Source organism: Malurus melanocephalus, unplaced genomic scaffold, assembly GCF_030028575.1.
Source record: "Malurus melanocephalus ecotype Western Australia unplaced genomic scaffold, MMel_1.1 scaffold_44, whole genome shotgun sequence".
NCBI classification, from domain to species: Eukaryota; Metazoa; Chordata; class Aves; order Passeriformes; family Maluridae; genus Malurus; species Malurus melanocephalus.
In genome coordinates, this window is record NW_026623276.1 from 2,307,217 (window position 1) to 2,323,927 (window position 16,711).

General features: G+C 40.2%; 1 protein-coding gene across 1 annotated transcript in view; it reads left to right on the forward strand.

The window, feature by feature from the left end:
• The window catches only part of COLEC12 (collectin subfamily member 12), a 94,853-nt gene that overhangs the window by 68,821 nt on the left and 9,321 nt on the right, over positions 1–16,711 (forward strand). The window contains exons 3-4 of the mRNA XM_057364918.1: positions 8,672–8,794; positions 15,364–15,462. Coding sequence (XP_057220901.1) covers positions 8,672–8,794; positions 15,364–15,462 — 222 coding nt within the window. The remainder of the gene's footprint in view (positions 1–8,671; positions 8,795–15,363; positions 15,463–16,711) is intronic.

Consider the following 16,711-nt stretch of genomic DNA (forward strand, 5'->3'; position numbering starts at 1 on the left):
TCCTTTAAATTTAATGTACATTGAATTAAGATAAAAAATCATGTCCATTAGTCATCAAATTAAGTAATCATAATTAGGATCTATGTTTCATTAGGAAGCATATTTATTTCAGAATGAAAGGCCTGGACTTTGACAMAAATGGCATTACTTTTCCTCTGGCACAACTCTGAAGGACAGATCCTTTCCATGACTTTCCTAATGCTTTGTTACCTCTGGTTTTATTTAAATCATTGAATGGAATATCTCCAGGTTGTCTTAGGAAGCTGTTTCACAAACCAAAAATCTGACTTTGATCTCCCTGTAAATCTGACTATATTTCTTCTTGCAAATCAGTCTAAATTCTTCTCTATTGAGACAGAGTTTGAGCGAGGCTCTTTGCTGTTATGTGTCATGGCTGTCTTGCCTGTCATTGAACAGGTCTTTAACTCATACATATTTTCTATCTTCTTTTAACTGTTCTAGTTTTTCTCTCATCTTTTGAGCAGCCTAATTAGATTTTTGGGTTTAGTTCCAGAGCCATGCATTGCTCCCTTGCTTGATTTYCAGTAACTGAGGACAGGCACATCTCTCTTATTCGAGACAGTGGTTTAAAAGCACCAGGACTTCCTGAGGTTTGTTCTGGTTTGAGTTTGTCGTWAAATCTAATAACCTATGGGATGCTGGACCCTCTGCTGGTGTGATATTCTTACCACATTGTTATGCCTGGACCTTAAGCTGTTGCAAATCCGCGATTTTTCATAAAATTTACCACACTGGTTCTTCAGTTCTGTTCGTAATATTTCCCTAACATACGGTTCGGATACTCAGCAGTCTTTGCTTAGCCTGTGTTGTGGTTGGGCTTTTTGTATCCTTTCAATTAAAATATTTAGTGTTTAATCACAGTAGGACATTGTTTGGTAATACTATATAATTAAATGGTGGTGGTTGTTGAAGTGTATAATTAGAATTTCTGACAATTCATTGTGATTCTCTGGACTGCTGCAAAGAAGAACAAAGCCGGAGAGAAAATGCTGGCTGGGTTATATAAATAAGTGAGAGATGATGGTCAGGCTGAAAATGAGGGTTCTCCCCTCCTTTAATGAACGRGTTTGTGTACATTACATAGAATAAAGTATTTCTTAGGCTGAAAGCTTTCCAGAGATAATAGTGTTGGCCCTCTGAGGCTCTTTATTATGTCAGATGTGGGATTCTGATTTATGGGAAGTGGCCGCTGCCTCCAACASACTCAGTCTGGTGTGTGGAGGAGAATTTGCTTGATGGCCTCTGTGTGCAGAGTTTCGGGCAGATCATCAAGGGCTGGGTTTTTCCAAGGTGTCCCAGAGAATGAAATCCCTCATTTTTGCTGAAGTACCCTGGGMTTTTGGGATAAAGTGCACCCCTTCCACTTCAGGGGATGAGGGACARGGTGAGCCCTGCCAACTCCAGCCCCAGCATTGTCCCCTCAGTGGTGAGAATTGCTCTGTAGAGGTGGGATTATGGAAGTCCTGTAAATGGTGGAGTCTTCTATTTTCTTAAGCCTTGAGGAACAACACTTCCCCACTTCTATTTTTTAGGAGTCYAGGAATATGCTGTTCTCCTAGAATACAGCCTGAAAGTTTCCACATAATTATGTAGCTGCAAGAATCATGGAACAGTTTGGGTTGCAAGGGACCCTTAAAGTTAGTCACCTAGTCCAATTGCTCTGCAWTGASCAGGGACATCTTCATCAAGATCAGTTTGCTCAGAGCTCTGTTCACCCTGACCTTGAATATTTCAAGGGRTGGGACATCTACCACCTTTCTGAGCAACCTGCTCCAGTGTTTTACCACACTAATTGTAATAATCTTCATCCTCATATCTGAGTTGAATCTACCCTCTTTTGGTTTAAAGCCATTTCCTCTTGCCCTATCACAAGAGGCYCYGATAAAAAGTTTGTCCTCATCTTTYTTACCAGCCTCCTTTAAGTACTGAAAGGCCACAATAAAGTTTCTTTGGAGCCTTTTCTCCAGGATGAACAGTCCYAGCTCTCTCATTGTGTATTCATTGGAGAGGTGTTCCAGCCCCTCTGATCATCTGTCCCTCCTCTGGGCCCACTCCAACAGATCCATGTCTTTCCTGTGCTKGGGACCCCAGAAYTGYACACAGGTGGRGTCCTAYCAGAGCAGAACAGTGGGGCAGAATSGCCTCCCWYGACTGCTGCCCAYGCTGCTTTTGATGCAGCCCAGGAYGTGTTTGGCTTTCTGGGCTGCAGGTGCACATGGCCAGCCCATGGCCAGCTTTTTGTACACCAGCACCCCCAAGGCTTCTTGGCAAAGCTGCTCTCGATCTACTCATGCCCCAGCATATACTGATACCAGGGATTGCCCCAACCTTGCACTTGGAAGGAAAGGGGCACCAGGGTGATCAGGAAATCTAGAATGGGAAGCTCAGGATGAAATCACAGGAGCTGGTACCACTGGCCCTGGTAGGGGTTGCGCAGCATGGMGAGGCACAAATTCTCAAATTTGGCTTTTAAGGTGTGTTTTCTTCTCTCCAGAAGTTATTTGCACAAGCTGCCAGCTATGTAGCAGGGCAATCACATTGTGCTGGACACTGTAGAAACCTGTGGAGATGACGTGGTTTGGGCTTGGTCCATTTATTTCTTAATTTATRAAGAAAGAAGCTCTGTGTCTTGCAGTGTTTACTTGAAATACAGAGTGGCTGTTTCAGCCTGTGTCTTGCTGCCATGCTTCATGATTTTCCACCTGGCACAGGAAAACTGGCACAAGTTAGGTTGGTATATACCCACTGCTTAGATTTCAAGTGTAGCTGCTTTAATTGCTTCCTAATAAATAACCARAAACCTTTTCCAAGCAAGCATAGCTTGCATTTATCCCTATTTGATTACAAAACCAGAAGCAAAACTAGCAAATTCCGGAACAAATGACAGCGTGTTTGTGCTAAGTATTTTTTCCAATGACACTGTAAAAATCTGACAATAAAGTTAAGCAGGCTGTTGCAATCCACCTGCCTCCAAGCCAGCACTGCACCACTTGGGTGAGCAGGACCATTGCCATTGTGGAGACAGGGCTTGTCAAGGCTGTGGAATGGGAGGAGGTGTGGACCTTTACGCATTAGCTAGGAAATATGTAGGGCAGCTACTTACATGTAGTTCAAATTATAGCTTTTACAATGTGAGAATAGACTCCAAACTGAAGAAATCAGCTTTATCTCAAACAAAAAAAAATTTAAAAGGGATGAACCAATTTTTGCCATTTATGGCCATCATAAAGAACAATTGCTTTCTGAAGTAGGTTAGCATATGGAACTATCGAATCATCAGTTTTGCTCACTGCAACAAAACCATTCATGAAGGATCATAGGAATTGTTTTCATGAGGGGTGGGTTAATAACGTGTGATACAATACAAAAGAGAAGACAAAAATCTCACTGAGAATTTTGTGGCTGGCTGGATCCAGTAATGTCAAACCTATACAAAACAAACACACATGTTTTTCCATATATTTGAACATAAGTGTGTATTAACGTGTATGTGTATATGAAAACACATGCCTGAATTTTAAAATCCTCTCTGTCCTATGAGACAAGATTGCTTTCATAATTGCTAGTCATGCATATTAGTAAAAACTTATCATTTTACACTTGGGTGCCTGAATTGAAGCACTTACAGCCAGGTTTTTGAAAGCATTTAGTTGTTTAAACCTAGAGATGGATTCCACATGGGATCACTTGCTTTTGCTAGCGAGGTAGGTGCCACTGGGAGCTTGTTGCAACTCTGCATGTTTAATTACCTTTCAGTGTTTGATTCCTAGTTACACATTGGATCATGGAATGGTTCATGTTGGAAGGGAACTCCAAGATCACATAGTTTCTGCCTCCCTGCCATGGGCAGGGGCACCTTCAGGGCAGGAAGCTTGAATTAGATGTATGTAGTTTGCTCAGGTCCCCTTAAATATAGGTATTAGATCTACTGCTGTTTTGAAAACATTAGCTTTGAGAAATCAATCACTTGGAGGCTGCAAACTAGACTTGCAGTCTTCCTTCTGCAATTCAAGGGATGTTATCTCTTTTCAGTGAATCACCCTGGGGAAAGCCCCTCCAAATTAATGTATTTTCGTTTCCTGCACTACATTTCTTTATCTTATCAGTACATTTCTTGTCAGGATTATGAAGGAAACCTTGCATCTTCATCAAAATTGATTTGCTAGCAGAAATATTATGAGGCCACCTATGATCCTGCAACCAAAGCCAAGAAAAGAACACAGAGGCAAATACTTCTAAGAGAATTATTCAGGAAAAAAAAATGTATGTGCATGTCATATTCCAGTGTTCAAAGATGTGTTCCTGAAGCATAATACTGTTGAGGAGTCAGGCATTTTGTAAGGTGGTTACAAAGAGCAGAGATATTTAGTCTCCCATTAAAACCATGTGACAAAACAACAACAACTACAAAAAAAAATTCCCCAAACAAACAAAAAACAGAAAGCCCAGCTCCTCCTTGAGCAAAATCTCTTCTTGGAGCCAAAAGGAATCTGCAGATGTATACCCCCTGCATGAGAACAAAGTCTTCAGTCACTGGAATGCAATGCTATAAAAACAAATACTACAAAGCCTGGTAACAGGGGGATGTCTCACTTGCATATTTTTTTGTGACCATTTTGGTTTGAAGAGACGGGGGTCCCCAAAGCATGTGAGACAGCAGGATCTCTTTGTACTAGGTTGCTGTCTGTTTGGCCAGATGTCTTCCCAACCGTGAGGCAGAAAAACCAGAGCTCTTATTAAAATAAGTCAGGGAAAGGAATGGAAAAAAGCATGTGTCCAGTGAAATGAGGCACACAGTGTCCCATCTGATATTTATTAAACATTGATCAAATCGGCAGTTATGAGAAATGCATGTCATGCGGAAGTGACCCTGGCTCCCCAGGTTTGGAAGTCAGTGACAAATGTCTGGGGGCAGACCAACATTGAAAACACGTGTAAAGGCACAGAGAGGAGTGTGCTGCGCTAGGAGTGTCACTAACGAGTGGAGAAGAGTTGATTTCAGCTGAGAACCTGCTTTTGCAGGTTTTATGTTTGTTCTGTCAATAGGATAGGTGTGTAGGATCTTTCCCTGTCTGTTTAGTCTACAGCTTTCTAGATGAGACGTGGTACATCTCCAGGAAGAACTCTGCATTTTATGTAACTTATGACARCAAGCAGTCTAATGGATAAAATCAGAGAAGTTCTGTCAAATTAAAGCCCAAGCATGGCTTCYTTCAAGCCTCAGCTCTCAGCTTTTGTGGTAAACCTACATGATTTTATGCCAGCCTGCTGGGTTTTGTGTGATCACAGTAAGCATTTTTAATTGTCTCCCATTTGTTGTTGTTTCATGTTTTGGCTATCACATCTTTTCAGAACAACCTTTCAATAAAAATGTGTCCTCACAACATGCACTAAATGCATCTCCTATAAAAGAACAATCTTACATGGGCATGATCCTTAAGTGAGGTAGTGGGGAAGAATAACAGGGCGAGTTGAAGTCAGACTTTGTGAGCTGGGGAATCAGGGAGCTCTGATTATGCTGTAGTTCCTCCCTATACAGAGAGGGTTGCATTCCTGGCTTTTGCCTTTGCATATAGCCTGATATATTTAACTGCTCAGAAGAACATCAGAATGAGTCTTGCAGATCTTTTCTACAGAGGGCACCCATATCTTTGGCATTTTTGGATCGTTTTTATGTGTTTAGTAAACTAGAAAATTAGGTGTTAATAACAGCAGAGTTAAGCACTGCATAGTTGCAATAAAGAACAAATTTATTGCTCTGGAAGACTTAATTGCATTCTAGATTAAAYAAGAGAGCTCCCTGGCTTTTCACTCCAGCCCTGGACCCAGGACATGTTAGATGAGGGTAGCAGGGGTTCACTGGCAATCAGATGTAGTTTTAGACTGACAGGCAGAAAGCTCCAGCAAGGAATGCAATACACAGTTCCAGCCAGCTCAGTTAATGGAATGGCTCCTGCCTGTGTGATCACTTCAGTACTATGTGCCTGTGTTACTCATAACCGTGCTGGGCTGTTAAAGGATGGAAAGGTCTGGCTTTTGTTGGGCTGCTGTTCTGATGTCAGCTTGAAATATGCTGAAACTAATAGTTCTGAAAAGCCAAAGTGCTGTTTTATTGAACAAGAGGTACAGAGGGCTGAGACAAGTGAAACTAGATCCCTGTGAARCACTGGAACATACATGATGCTTGGTGCTGAACTGCAACACATCCAGTGACATCAGTGARGTCTCAGCTCATTACACTACCCAGGAAGCCCGAGTACAGTGACAGAAAGCAGGTCATGTCATAAAATGAGTAATTTTAATATGAGACAGTTATCAASTGAAACTTTTCCATGTGCAATTGCTGCCAAAGGCTTTGTTTCTACTTCAGCCTTTCTCTGAGTTTTGTACCTCTGCAGTCCATCATTCTTCCCAAATAAGGATCTAGGCTTGCTTCAATTAACATTAAAATGAGGAGGATCAAGATTKCTGTTATCTGTGTATTTAGATAGCGAATGTGATGTGAGTTTTGCCCTCAAGCTTCTTTTTGGATATGTGGGACTTTCAAAGRCTTTAACAAACTGGAATCTGAATTTCAAACCCTTCAGGGAAGGAACCTTGCATTCAGGGCACAGGGGCTCAAGCCAATCACTCAATAAGCCATTAATACCAGTGAAGAGCAGCAAAATTGTGTTTCCCAGACCACCAAGTTCCTCCTTGAAATAATTTCAGTTTCTGAATACCTATTGCAAACTCTTAGGAAACTGCACTTTCCCCTCTTCTGCTTTTTGAGCAATTCGAACTTCCTCACCAGCAAACTCCTTGACACTGTAAACGAAAGAAAGCAAGCCAGCCCATGCATCAGGATCCATRAGCAAACCTGACTACTGAATTATGGACCTACCTTTTCTTTTGTGGTTCAGGAGTCACCACCCTTCCAAATGCAAGCCACCAATAAATCGGCTATGCAACTGCCTGTCTCTGTGCCAGATCCCTCCCTTCCCACCTCACAGGCAGGAGAGAAGCCTTTACCCTCTGGAATTTCTGTTCTTGAGTTTATTCTTACAAGCCTTTGTCTCATTTYCCCATAATGTTCCTCAAAAAAGAACCAGATGTTCCCAGCTGGTCTTATGCCTAAACCCCAAGGAGCCCAATCTATGACATCACTTTCATCACATGGCAACAGAATGTGATGTCACACCTGAAAAGTTTAGGAAAAAAATGTGATGATGTAATGTGGAAAGTGAACTGCAAAAGATGCATTTCTGCTTTAGCTGCAGCTTGCATACCTGCTGAGGGAATTAAAGAAAATGCCTTGTCAAATAAACTTTGTATAAATCCTCTTCCTGAGTTTCTCCAATATGGTAATCTTTCCTCCTTCAAGTACCTTGGGTTTAAAGGAAGTCATTGGAAAATATCACTAGAGAGAGGAATGCAGTTGACTGAACTCATTTTGCTGGTCACCCATCCTCCGTGAGCCCAGGGGAAGTGGCCTGTGCTTTTCTCTTAAAAAATGAAAAACAAAAAACCACTCTGCAGAAGGTCATGAGTTTGGAAAAGTAAAATCATCTGTGTGTTAGGCCACGGGGAAATATAAGTTACTCATAAAAAGCTACAGAGCAAGTTTTGATTAGTTAAGTAATCTGGTACATAGGATTTATTAGAGCTTAAAGCTTTCCTGTGGGACTCCCCTAATAGTACACAAATAGAGTGAAATATCAAAGAAATGCAAACACAGAAAGTTACATTAATCCTGGCCTGCTTAATGCACCTTGGAATGATGGATAAAGCCCTCCCATTTTTYTCTAGCACTGTGGTCCAGTTTTCGGGTTTTTACACATTTATACTTCTGATTAATAATCAGTGTTTCCAATGTTCTTGAGTTGTTCCCAAGGAGCACAAAAGAAGAAAATTACTTCCCTAGTAGACTCAAACCATTCTTCAAAAAAAGCTCAAAATATAAACCACTAAAGCTCTGTTTTCCCTCATCAATTTGAGGCCCTTTTTCCTAAACTTGTCCACCAAGGRAAATTCACCAGCATATTTTCTGTGGATGTGCTGATGGCTCTATCAGTAAAGCACCCCTTCTTTTCTTAGAAATAGTGTTTTCCAACACCCCTCAAAAATGCAAGAAGTCTCTCTCGTTATGGAAAGAAAGGATTTGCATGGTAATTATCTGTAGTAATGGTTACAAAGCAGGGCCAGTTCTCCTACCAGGTTTTCTCAATGCGATTTCATTTCTGTGTTTTACTTCTGCCAGAGCATTTATTGTGTCATATTGCCCCCATAGGGATACCAAATGCTAAGAAAGAGCTGCTGCAGTGTGATGCCTAACAGAGGAGATGCTAATAAAGGCTTTATTTCCAAAGCTCACCACGGTCTTGTTAGCACAGTCAGAAAACAGCCATCTCTCAGGAAARGCACAGGTTTTCCAGTGAAGCAGAACCTACTTCTCTTACACAAGCTAAAATCCCAAAGTGATTGTTTCACTGAGCTGATGTTTTAACCACCATGAAGGTTATCCTGGCAGCAAATAGGCACCCATATATTATCTGCTTACATAAATAATTTGCTCTTTAGAATACAGAGGAAAGGAAATGGGGAGATAAACCCAGCAATGTATTCTTTACTGTTAACATTGTTTTAAATCTCTTTAAATCTTCTTTTGCAGGTATTCAGGAGGGAAGCCAATGTACCAAGTGTAAAAATAACTGGGCACTGAAGTTCTCCATCATCTTACTGTATATTTTATGTGCCCTGTTAACAATCACAGTAGCCATTCTGGGATACAAAGGTATGTATGCATTGAGACCAACATTTCACTTTCAGACAAGCATCAGACATGTGCATTGTCACTGATTAGCTGGGCAACTTGTCATGTTTTAGCTTACATATTAATACTTGGGCAATGTTGGCTTTTTGTACATAACAACAAACTGCAGCCTTAGAATTTCACTTGCATATAATTACCAAGTTTTGAAGCTAGATTAGACATTTGAAAGAAAAGTTAGAACAAAATGATCATTCCTCTACCAAGAACTGTAACCTCTGCAACAGCCAGGAATGTCTTACTAACATAATATTTATCACAGGAACAAAAAGTAGTATCAATATTACTTTGAAATATCTGGAAGAAGAAATATTGAATCAGGAGGTGTTGATATGTTGATTTGTCCACGATAACTGTGATGAACAAAGACACGTTGGTGCTTTTAAAAGTAATTTCAAGGATTCTGTTAGTTGGGCAACCTAGTATTTCAGAGAATTTCATTTGTGGAAGCCAAACATGGCTTAAAATTCCCATATGTCCTTATCACTAATTAACTGTAGCCACTTAGGCATTTTTAGAAATGTTTTGATGTAARTACCTGCTTATTGTGCAGTTACAGCTATAATGAGTTAAATAAATAAGGTGTGATTTTCTGGTAAGAAAAAGAATGTGAACAGCATCATTGTGAGCATTATAACAGGACATCATAGCTTGTTGCAGAGAAAACCAAACTAGTTCTAAACTACCTGTCTGAGTATGACTCTGAGAATAACTTCAAAAGCCATCCAAGGAGCTGGGTAAATATTCATGTGATTAGCATGCAGTCCATCCTGTGCTGCCAACAGCTGCACTCACAGCACAGCTGACATCACCTCTGGTCCTTTGCCAAGGAAAGAAAAGGAAATTGTAGAAATGGAGAGGATAAATAATTATTTAAGAGGATTTGGTACAGTTTTGAGTGGGGGAAAATAAAAACTATTTGGTTTAGATGGAAGATTTGTCCAGGGAGAAGAGAGAACATGAGGAACAAATAGACTTAGGTAATCCTGTTTCATGATAGAGCAGACAGAACGTGGCAAATTAACATCAAACATTAAAAACTGCAGTACATCTGAAGTARCTGGTCTCTGGTAGTCAGATTTTGAAGGACAAAAAACTTCACAGGATTCAAAAACTTCTTCTTGATCTATAAAGATAGATCATTTTGTCATATGGATTGGGGGAAGGCTTTTGCAGGTGTAAATCTGCAGTGATCTGCTTACATCAGATGAGAATGGGATCTTTCCAGACTTAACCCAGCCACTAAATRATTGGGATTTAGCAGAATTTCCCTCAAGAGTTCTATATAAGGCTGYCAGTTCTGTGGCTTACCAGAAGTCTCAGATCTCACTCAGCTTCAGAAGCAGCATGTCAAGTTGGAGGGACTGCTGCTCTTTATCTTGCTTTCACAAATGACTGTGTGTGTGCAGGAAGCAGTAGCAATAAGGCAACTGTCCAAAAGACTTTGAGAGAAGGAGTTTTTCTTCCTCATTTCAATATTGTTTTCAAAGTTCTTTCTCCATGGGGGCCCCTAGCACCATCTTTTCTCCAGGTTTTGCTCTCTCTTCTTGAGGCTCAGTTTTAGCTTCACTCATTTCTAAACTTCCTTCTTTGAAAATGAGCAGTCACTCACCAGGAATTAATCTTTTTGTCATAGCAGTGCCAAATCACATCTATCCAAGGCAAGGACAAAAGAATTCCCTCTCCCACAAATAAATRCAAAAAGGATTATAGGAAGGCAGATAATGCATATCTTTCTCACAGACATTAAAACATTTTGGTGACCACTGCTCCACTGCTCACCAGCTTGGTGACTGCGACATTTGAATGCCAAGGGAAAGAGGCAAAAAGRCAAAAGTCTTGTTGAATCCAAGGTATTCCCTCTGTAACACCAAGCAGCAAGTGGTCTTATGTCAAGCATTAATTTTGCCYTTTGTACCTACAGTTTAAGATCTTTTTCTTCAGGGTCCCTGTATGCTAATTTGCAGGGGAAATGCAAGTTAGACAAAACCCCAGCTGATGGTACATATTAGAATTAATTACTGCAATATTTTTGATTGTTGAGAAGAAATTAGGCCTTAAAGAATAAAACTCAGAATAAAAGTAGAGAGATCTTGAACTCTCCTCTCTGTATCAGAGTTTGGCCTGTCTTTTTTACTGCAATATTACACTGAAAGAAGGAATTCTGCTGGCATCAGGGATTCTTTCAGTCTCTTAGCTACATTTCCCTTAAATATGCCTCCCACACTTATGTTTATAAAGCCCAAAACTACTTTTAAAACTTTCATTTCCTACATCGCATTTAGATATCCTTTGTGATTTAAAACGTTAAAACTACTAATCAGTGGATTAAATATGGCAGGCAAAAAGTGACTCAATGGGAGGCAAAGTCAACACAGAACAAACCTCCAAACTGGTRGTAAAAATTACATAGTATGTTGGAGAAACCTGAAGCCAAAACATGAGTGAGTAACAAGGAAACAAAACATGAAGGAATAACAAGACAGGTTTGCTATTCTTCTGCTTTGAGAAAACAAGTTTTTGTTTAAAACACTAATAAAGCAATCTGTAATTTTTTTGCACATACTTCCTAAAATTAAATGAAAAATACAGAGTTATAATTTTTCTGGCACCAGCCAGTGTCAGATTAGTCTATTGAAGATAAATGATCTTCCTGTGACTCGTTCCAGTAAGGGAAGTTAGCATTCTTGCAGCTTGAATTTCTGGTAATTTGCATTCTCTAGTCAGTCMTTGTTTTTAAGTTTCCTGAGTAATGCCCACCATGACTTTCATCCACTTCTTTTATCTGTCTCCCAGCCATAGTTTGCCTGCCATTACTTAGGGCCAACACATTCTGATGAGATGGCCCGTTTTRGCACAGTGTTTTAGATGCAGACAACCCTCCACTTCTGGTCCACAACTACTTGAAATTTTGGCWTTCTTTAGAGGATCTTCACCACATTTTCCACTGTGACCTTGTCAGAAATTGAGATGACAATGCAGAGAGACSAAGATGTGAATTAAGGTGAAGCTAACCAAAAGCAAGTTTAAGGCAKAGAGAACTTTTGCAGGCAGGTTGTTGGGAGCAGCAGAGTGGCTTTTGTAAGGGATATTACTGCTGTCTGCCTGTTTTGCCTTTTTCTGAAAAAAGTGAAAAGTAGCTTTTCAAGGCTGGGACACTCCCTAGTGGCTGACTTTCACCACTTCTGAGTGTTCCACATGCTCACCTACCCATGAAGATTCCATCCAGAGATGGTTGTGGGAGCTACTTCCAGGGAAGGAAAGACATTCCCAATAACAGGACATCAATCCATATGACTTCTTTTGACATCAAGAGCAACGAAACCCAACATTGGCCTCTGTCTGCTCATTCTCTCCAGAGTTCATYCTTTCCACTTGCAGGCCAGTAGCAAGAAAGCAACTAAGCTACAAATTACTTTGGGAAGGAGTTTGGGCAGGGGATCAAGTTCCACAGACCCATGATTTGTTTCACTGTGGAGGCTAAGACCCCTGTATAAAGCAAATACATGCATTGGTTTATCTATGGGATGGCAGCTTAGCCTTGAGCTAACCCTGCAGTGCATGTTTACAGAGACCTCTTCTGTTTCTTCTGCTGGAGCTGGGTGGTTTGAACCTGGCTCTGGCCTCTCTTCTCTACACTTCATCCATCAGGAGTGACTTGCCCTCTGAGAGGAAACAGATTAAAAATAAAAGAAATTGTTTGCCTAATATAGCTAATTCTGCACTTCAGTTAACTGGGATAAGTCATTGCCACTTAGTATAAATAGACAAAAATCGATACTTTGGGTATTTGAAAGCAGCCTTCCCTTTGCAGCCCCTCCAAATGAGGGCTTAGATGCAGACAGTCCTTCCAGCTGAGTGTTGTGTCAGCCCTCCCTGTCACTGCTGTCTGTCATGCAGTTACATTAGAATTAAAAGCTATTACTTTCTGTGGAAGAGAAGCTGCTGGGGACTAAAAGATGTTTGAACAGTGCTCATTAGTGATCCTTCAAACAGAGCCCAGGCTTTGCCTTCCCCGCATTTCATGGTCAATCATCAATAATACCAAAAAGGCTTCCGCTTAAAACCCTGCTTTATCAAATTTTTGGGGTGTTGCCCACAAAGGCTGTTCATAGCTACATAGCAGCTTCTTTTTAGTGTGGGGTTGTTTGGGGTTTTTTTTTTCACTCCAAGCAGTGAAAATACCATATGCTGTTGTGTAATTACTTCTRTTTAGTCTCATCTACTGCCAGACAACTATTTATTGATAGGATTCCTACTGTTTTCATTTGCTTTGGACTCTTCAGGGTTATATTTTAACCCAAGTTTCCAGAGTTAGATTTCATTCAAMTGTGAAAACGTACTTGTTATATGACAGTATAAAATCTCAGTTTTGTAAACTTSAGATCTGAAGTACAAACTGGCATTCATTTGGACAGCAAAAGGAGGAAACTACATTTTCCTTTAATTGCTGAGTATATATGCTCATTTGCCGACTCCAAGTGTGTTGCATAACCGAGGAAACCAGTTGAATGTTAGACTAAATCTAAATTAACAAGATCCATAGGTAATGTGACATTACTAGTCAAAGCACAGGTTCAGCAGAAACACTTGAATTAGGCCTGCATTTTAAATACAGATGATTTCATAAGGTCCCTCTAAGTGCCCAGAGTGATCCATGCTATCTGCAGCCACAGGAGARCATCACAGACTGAACAAGGAGCTGTCTGGAGCCAGAAGGAAAAGCCAAGTATGGTCCTGATGCTCACTGCATGTGATGCATAGGATGCACTCCATGCATCAGTGTCAGAAGTAGCCGAAATACCTTTCCTGACCGGGCTCCAGCCTGGAAGACAGCTGGGCAGGACAAACAGAAAATCAACTCTGGTTTCATTTAGGAAAAATGGCATGCAGTATTTTGACAACTTTATTGGACAGAAGAGCCAGTGAAGAATTAGTGCTATAATGGGGAGAAAAATGCTTTCTAAAGCATAGAGTATTGAGCAACTGTCCCTCTGAAAAAGCAAAGCCATTATTGTAGCCTGRATCTGGTGTKTAGCAAGCAATCTGTCATCATCTCRAATACAGAAAGCCATGCTCTGACTGATGTTGCACACACAGTAAAGTCTCTTTTTTACTGGCTTGTGAGCAGCCTAGAAAGGAGCAGGCAGGTAATTCACCAAAGAGTTTCTGGTCTCTCTGAAAACCCTAAGACTTTTCCTCTCCATTCACCTCAGGGCCATCAGATAGTTTTGGTCTGGTTTTTTTCATATTTGTTTTGGGGAAAGAGTAAGCTTCCTGTGTAACTGTGGTACCAAGAATCAGAAAAACAAAGGCAAAAGTTAATGGAAAAGCACTTGGTGGACTACACTTTAAAGGTCTGGGATTCATGTGGTTGCTCATGAGCAATGTAAGATCATTAAATTTYACTTTTTGTGAAAACCCAGATCTTTACWTAGCAATCACTTCTATGAGACTATTTCCTGGCTGCAGATCATCTCACAGACAGTGTTAGTGGTACCCTGTACCTTACACAGGTTTACAGAACCTCAAGATGTGGGAAACACTTTATTTCTTCTGTTTAAAAGAGGGAGCTGTCACAATAACTCAGGTAGCCTCTCACAGGATTGTTTCAGACCCATTCTGCTCCTAGTGTAGCAAAAGGACTAAATTGTCTCATGATGAGAAGCAATTTCTACCCCTGGTTGTGGCTTGAATGCAGGCTATTAGACAAGGTTTGGTGTGAAAGGTTTGGTGTATTAGGCTACCTCTAACCTTGCAAGCATTTCACATTTTTGCCACTGGAAGCCACCTGGGCTCTTTATTTGTTGYTCTGCTTTTTCCATTCCCATATTCATTTCATCAAATAATCCMATGTTTCAGTGACAAGAAAATTTCTCAGACATTACAAAATAAAGAGCACRTCAGTCATAAATCTGCACTTCCTGAATGATCATCAATCTTGATGAGACAGAATCATTTCAAGACTTTTGAGTGATCCGTTTTGAGTGATCTGTTTAAACATTATCAGTATGTTTAAACCCCCTGAAACATTTAGTAATKACTACCTCAGTCCTGAGTTTGCTATCCAAGTGGCAACTTTTAATGATTAAAAGCCACAAGAAAATAAAGTTCTTTTTAAGGAGAAGTGGCTCATAGCAAAATTGAAGGAAGTCTTTCACACATCTGACCGTTTAGCAGTTTGCCACACTGTGCTTGAAGCATGGAAATACTGTTAAAAGAAAATTGCTTTGTTCGTGAGGAAMACCCACAAAGAGGGATTTCCTCATTCACGAGAGAGATTGCTCATGAGTAAACAAGATATGTTGAGGGCCTGTTGGCAGACAGGAACTGAAAGAATTCTGGGTCCACCAGCAAATAGGAGCTCATCCTTCCAAAATTTCACAAAGCAACAGCAGAGTGTAATGACAAGCAGGGCAATTTTAAGGTGTTTTCTTYTTTTACTGTTTGGTGGTAGTGGTGTGGGGTTTTGTTTGCTTTTTCCATMATTTCCCTGTTCTTCTTTCCATAACATACTGTTATCTTTCCCCTAGTTGTAGAAAAAATGGACAATGTGACAGGTGGCCTCGAAACGTCCCACAGAAGATACACAGAAAAGCTCACAGAGGTGGAGAGTGATCTGAAGAAATTAGGTAATCTACACACAAGCAAAGCCCCTATGTATTATGGATCTGGGATGTTCTCCTGGMAGATTGAGGCAGGAGATTTGTCTGAAAAATCTCTGCCTATGACAAGACACAGCATTTCTATTCCAGTTTCTCAAGTACTTGGGAAAATACTTAAAAATAGCTCAGATCAGCTCTGCTTAGGAGAACATTTTAAGCATACTTCAAAATTTACAGTTCCTACTGAAGTCACTCTGAAAGCATTTATACTTAAATAAACAGACACTTAAAGGTTGTCCCCAGGAGAGGATCTTCTGTGAGGTAGAGATAAAAAACATGGCAGAAGCTGTTCTACAGCACAARAGATTCTATATAAAATGAGCATCTGCCATCCCATCATCTTGACGCTGTTTTAGCAATAAAGATTCAAAACTGAAGGCCATTTTACAAGGTACACAAATAACCAGCTGTTCATAATTCTTATGTCTGATGCAAGTATATTACTTCTAGAAAATGTTTCATGATCATCTCAAAGAATACAGGACATAAGATTGTTATGAGTTCAGGTCTCTCAAGTGCTCCAAAGTTCTCAAATTGCAGGAAAAAAAAAATGGAAAGCATTCTACTTTCTAAGTGTACATTTTTACCTTTCTTCCTGTACAGAGACTCAATGCATTTATGATTATTGTATAAATATTAATATACACATACGTGTATGYGTTTCTTGGAATAAATTTTGTGTAGCTTCATAAACCATATATTGAGATGTGTATTYCTAGGAAAAATTGCTTGCTTGCAGCTTGATTATAAATTTTTAGAACTCGTTTCCCCTCAAAAAAGAGCTGGCTTCTAAAGTATTTGCACACTGCATTTAGTTCAAAGACATGGGGTAATTCAGTGACATGTTCTTTTACTGACACATCTACGGAAGTAAATGCTACTAAACTAAACTCCTTACTAAAGCATGTACAACCTTTTGGATTATATTAATGTTATTATATTATGCTGATTAAATTTTCACAACTTGGAGCACCTTTGCTTTATTCGTGCCCACACATTTTTACGTGCTGCTGGAATGATTCTTAGTGAGATGCTCAGGATCATCAGCTCCCATTTAAGTGAACTTGCCATAGAGGAAGTTGGAGCAGTTTGAGTAGGGCACATAAAGGTAAGAGAACTGCTGTAGGGCCAGAAGGATAACAGGATGTGGTGAATGGAAGACAGTCGTTCAGGGATTAGCTGTATGTGGACCTGGCAGTTTTCAGAGCTGTGTGAG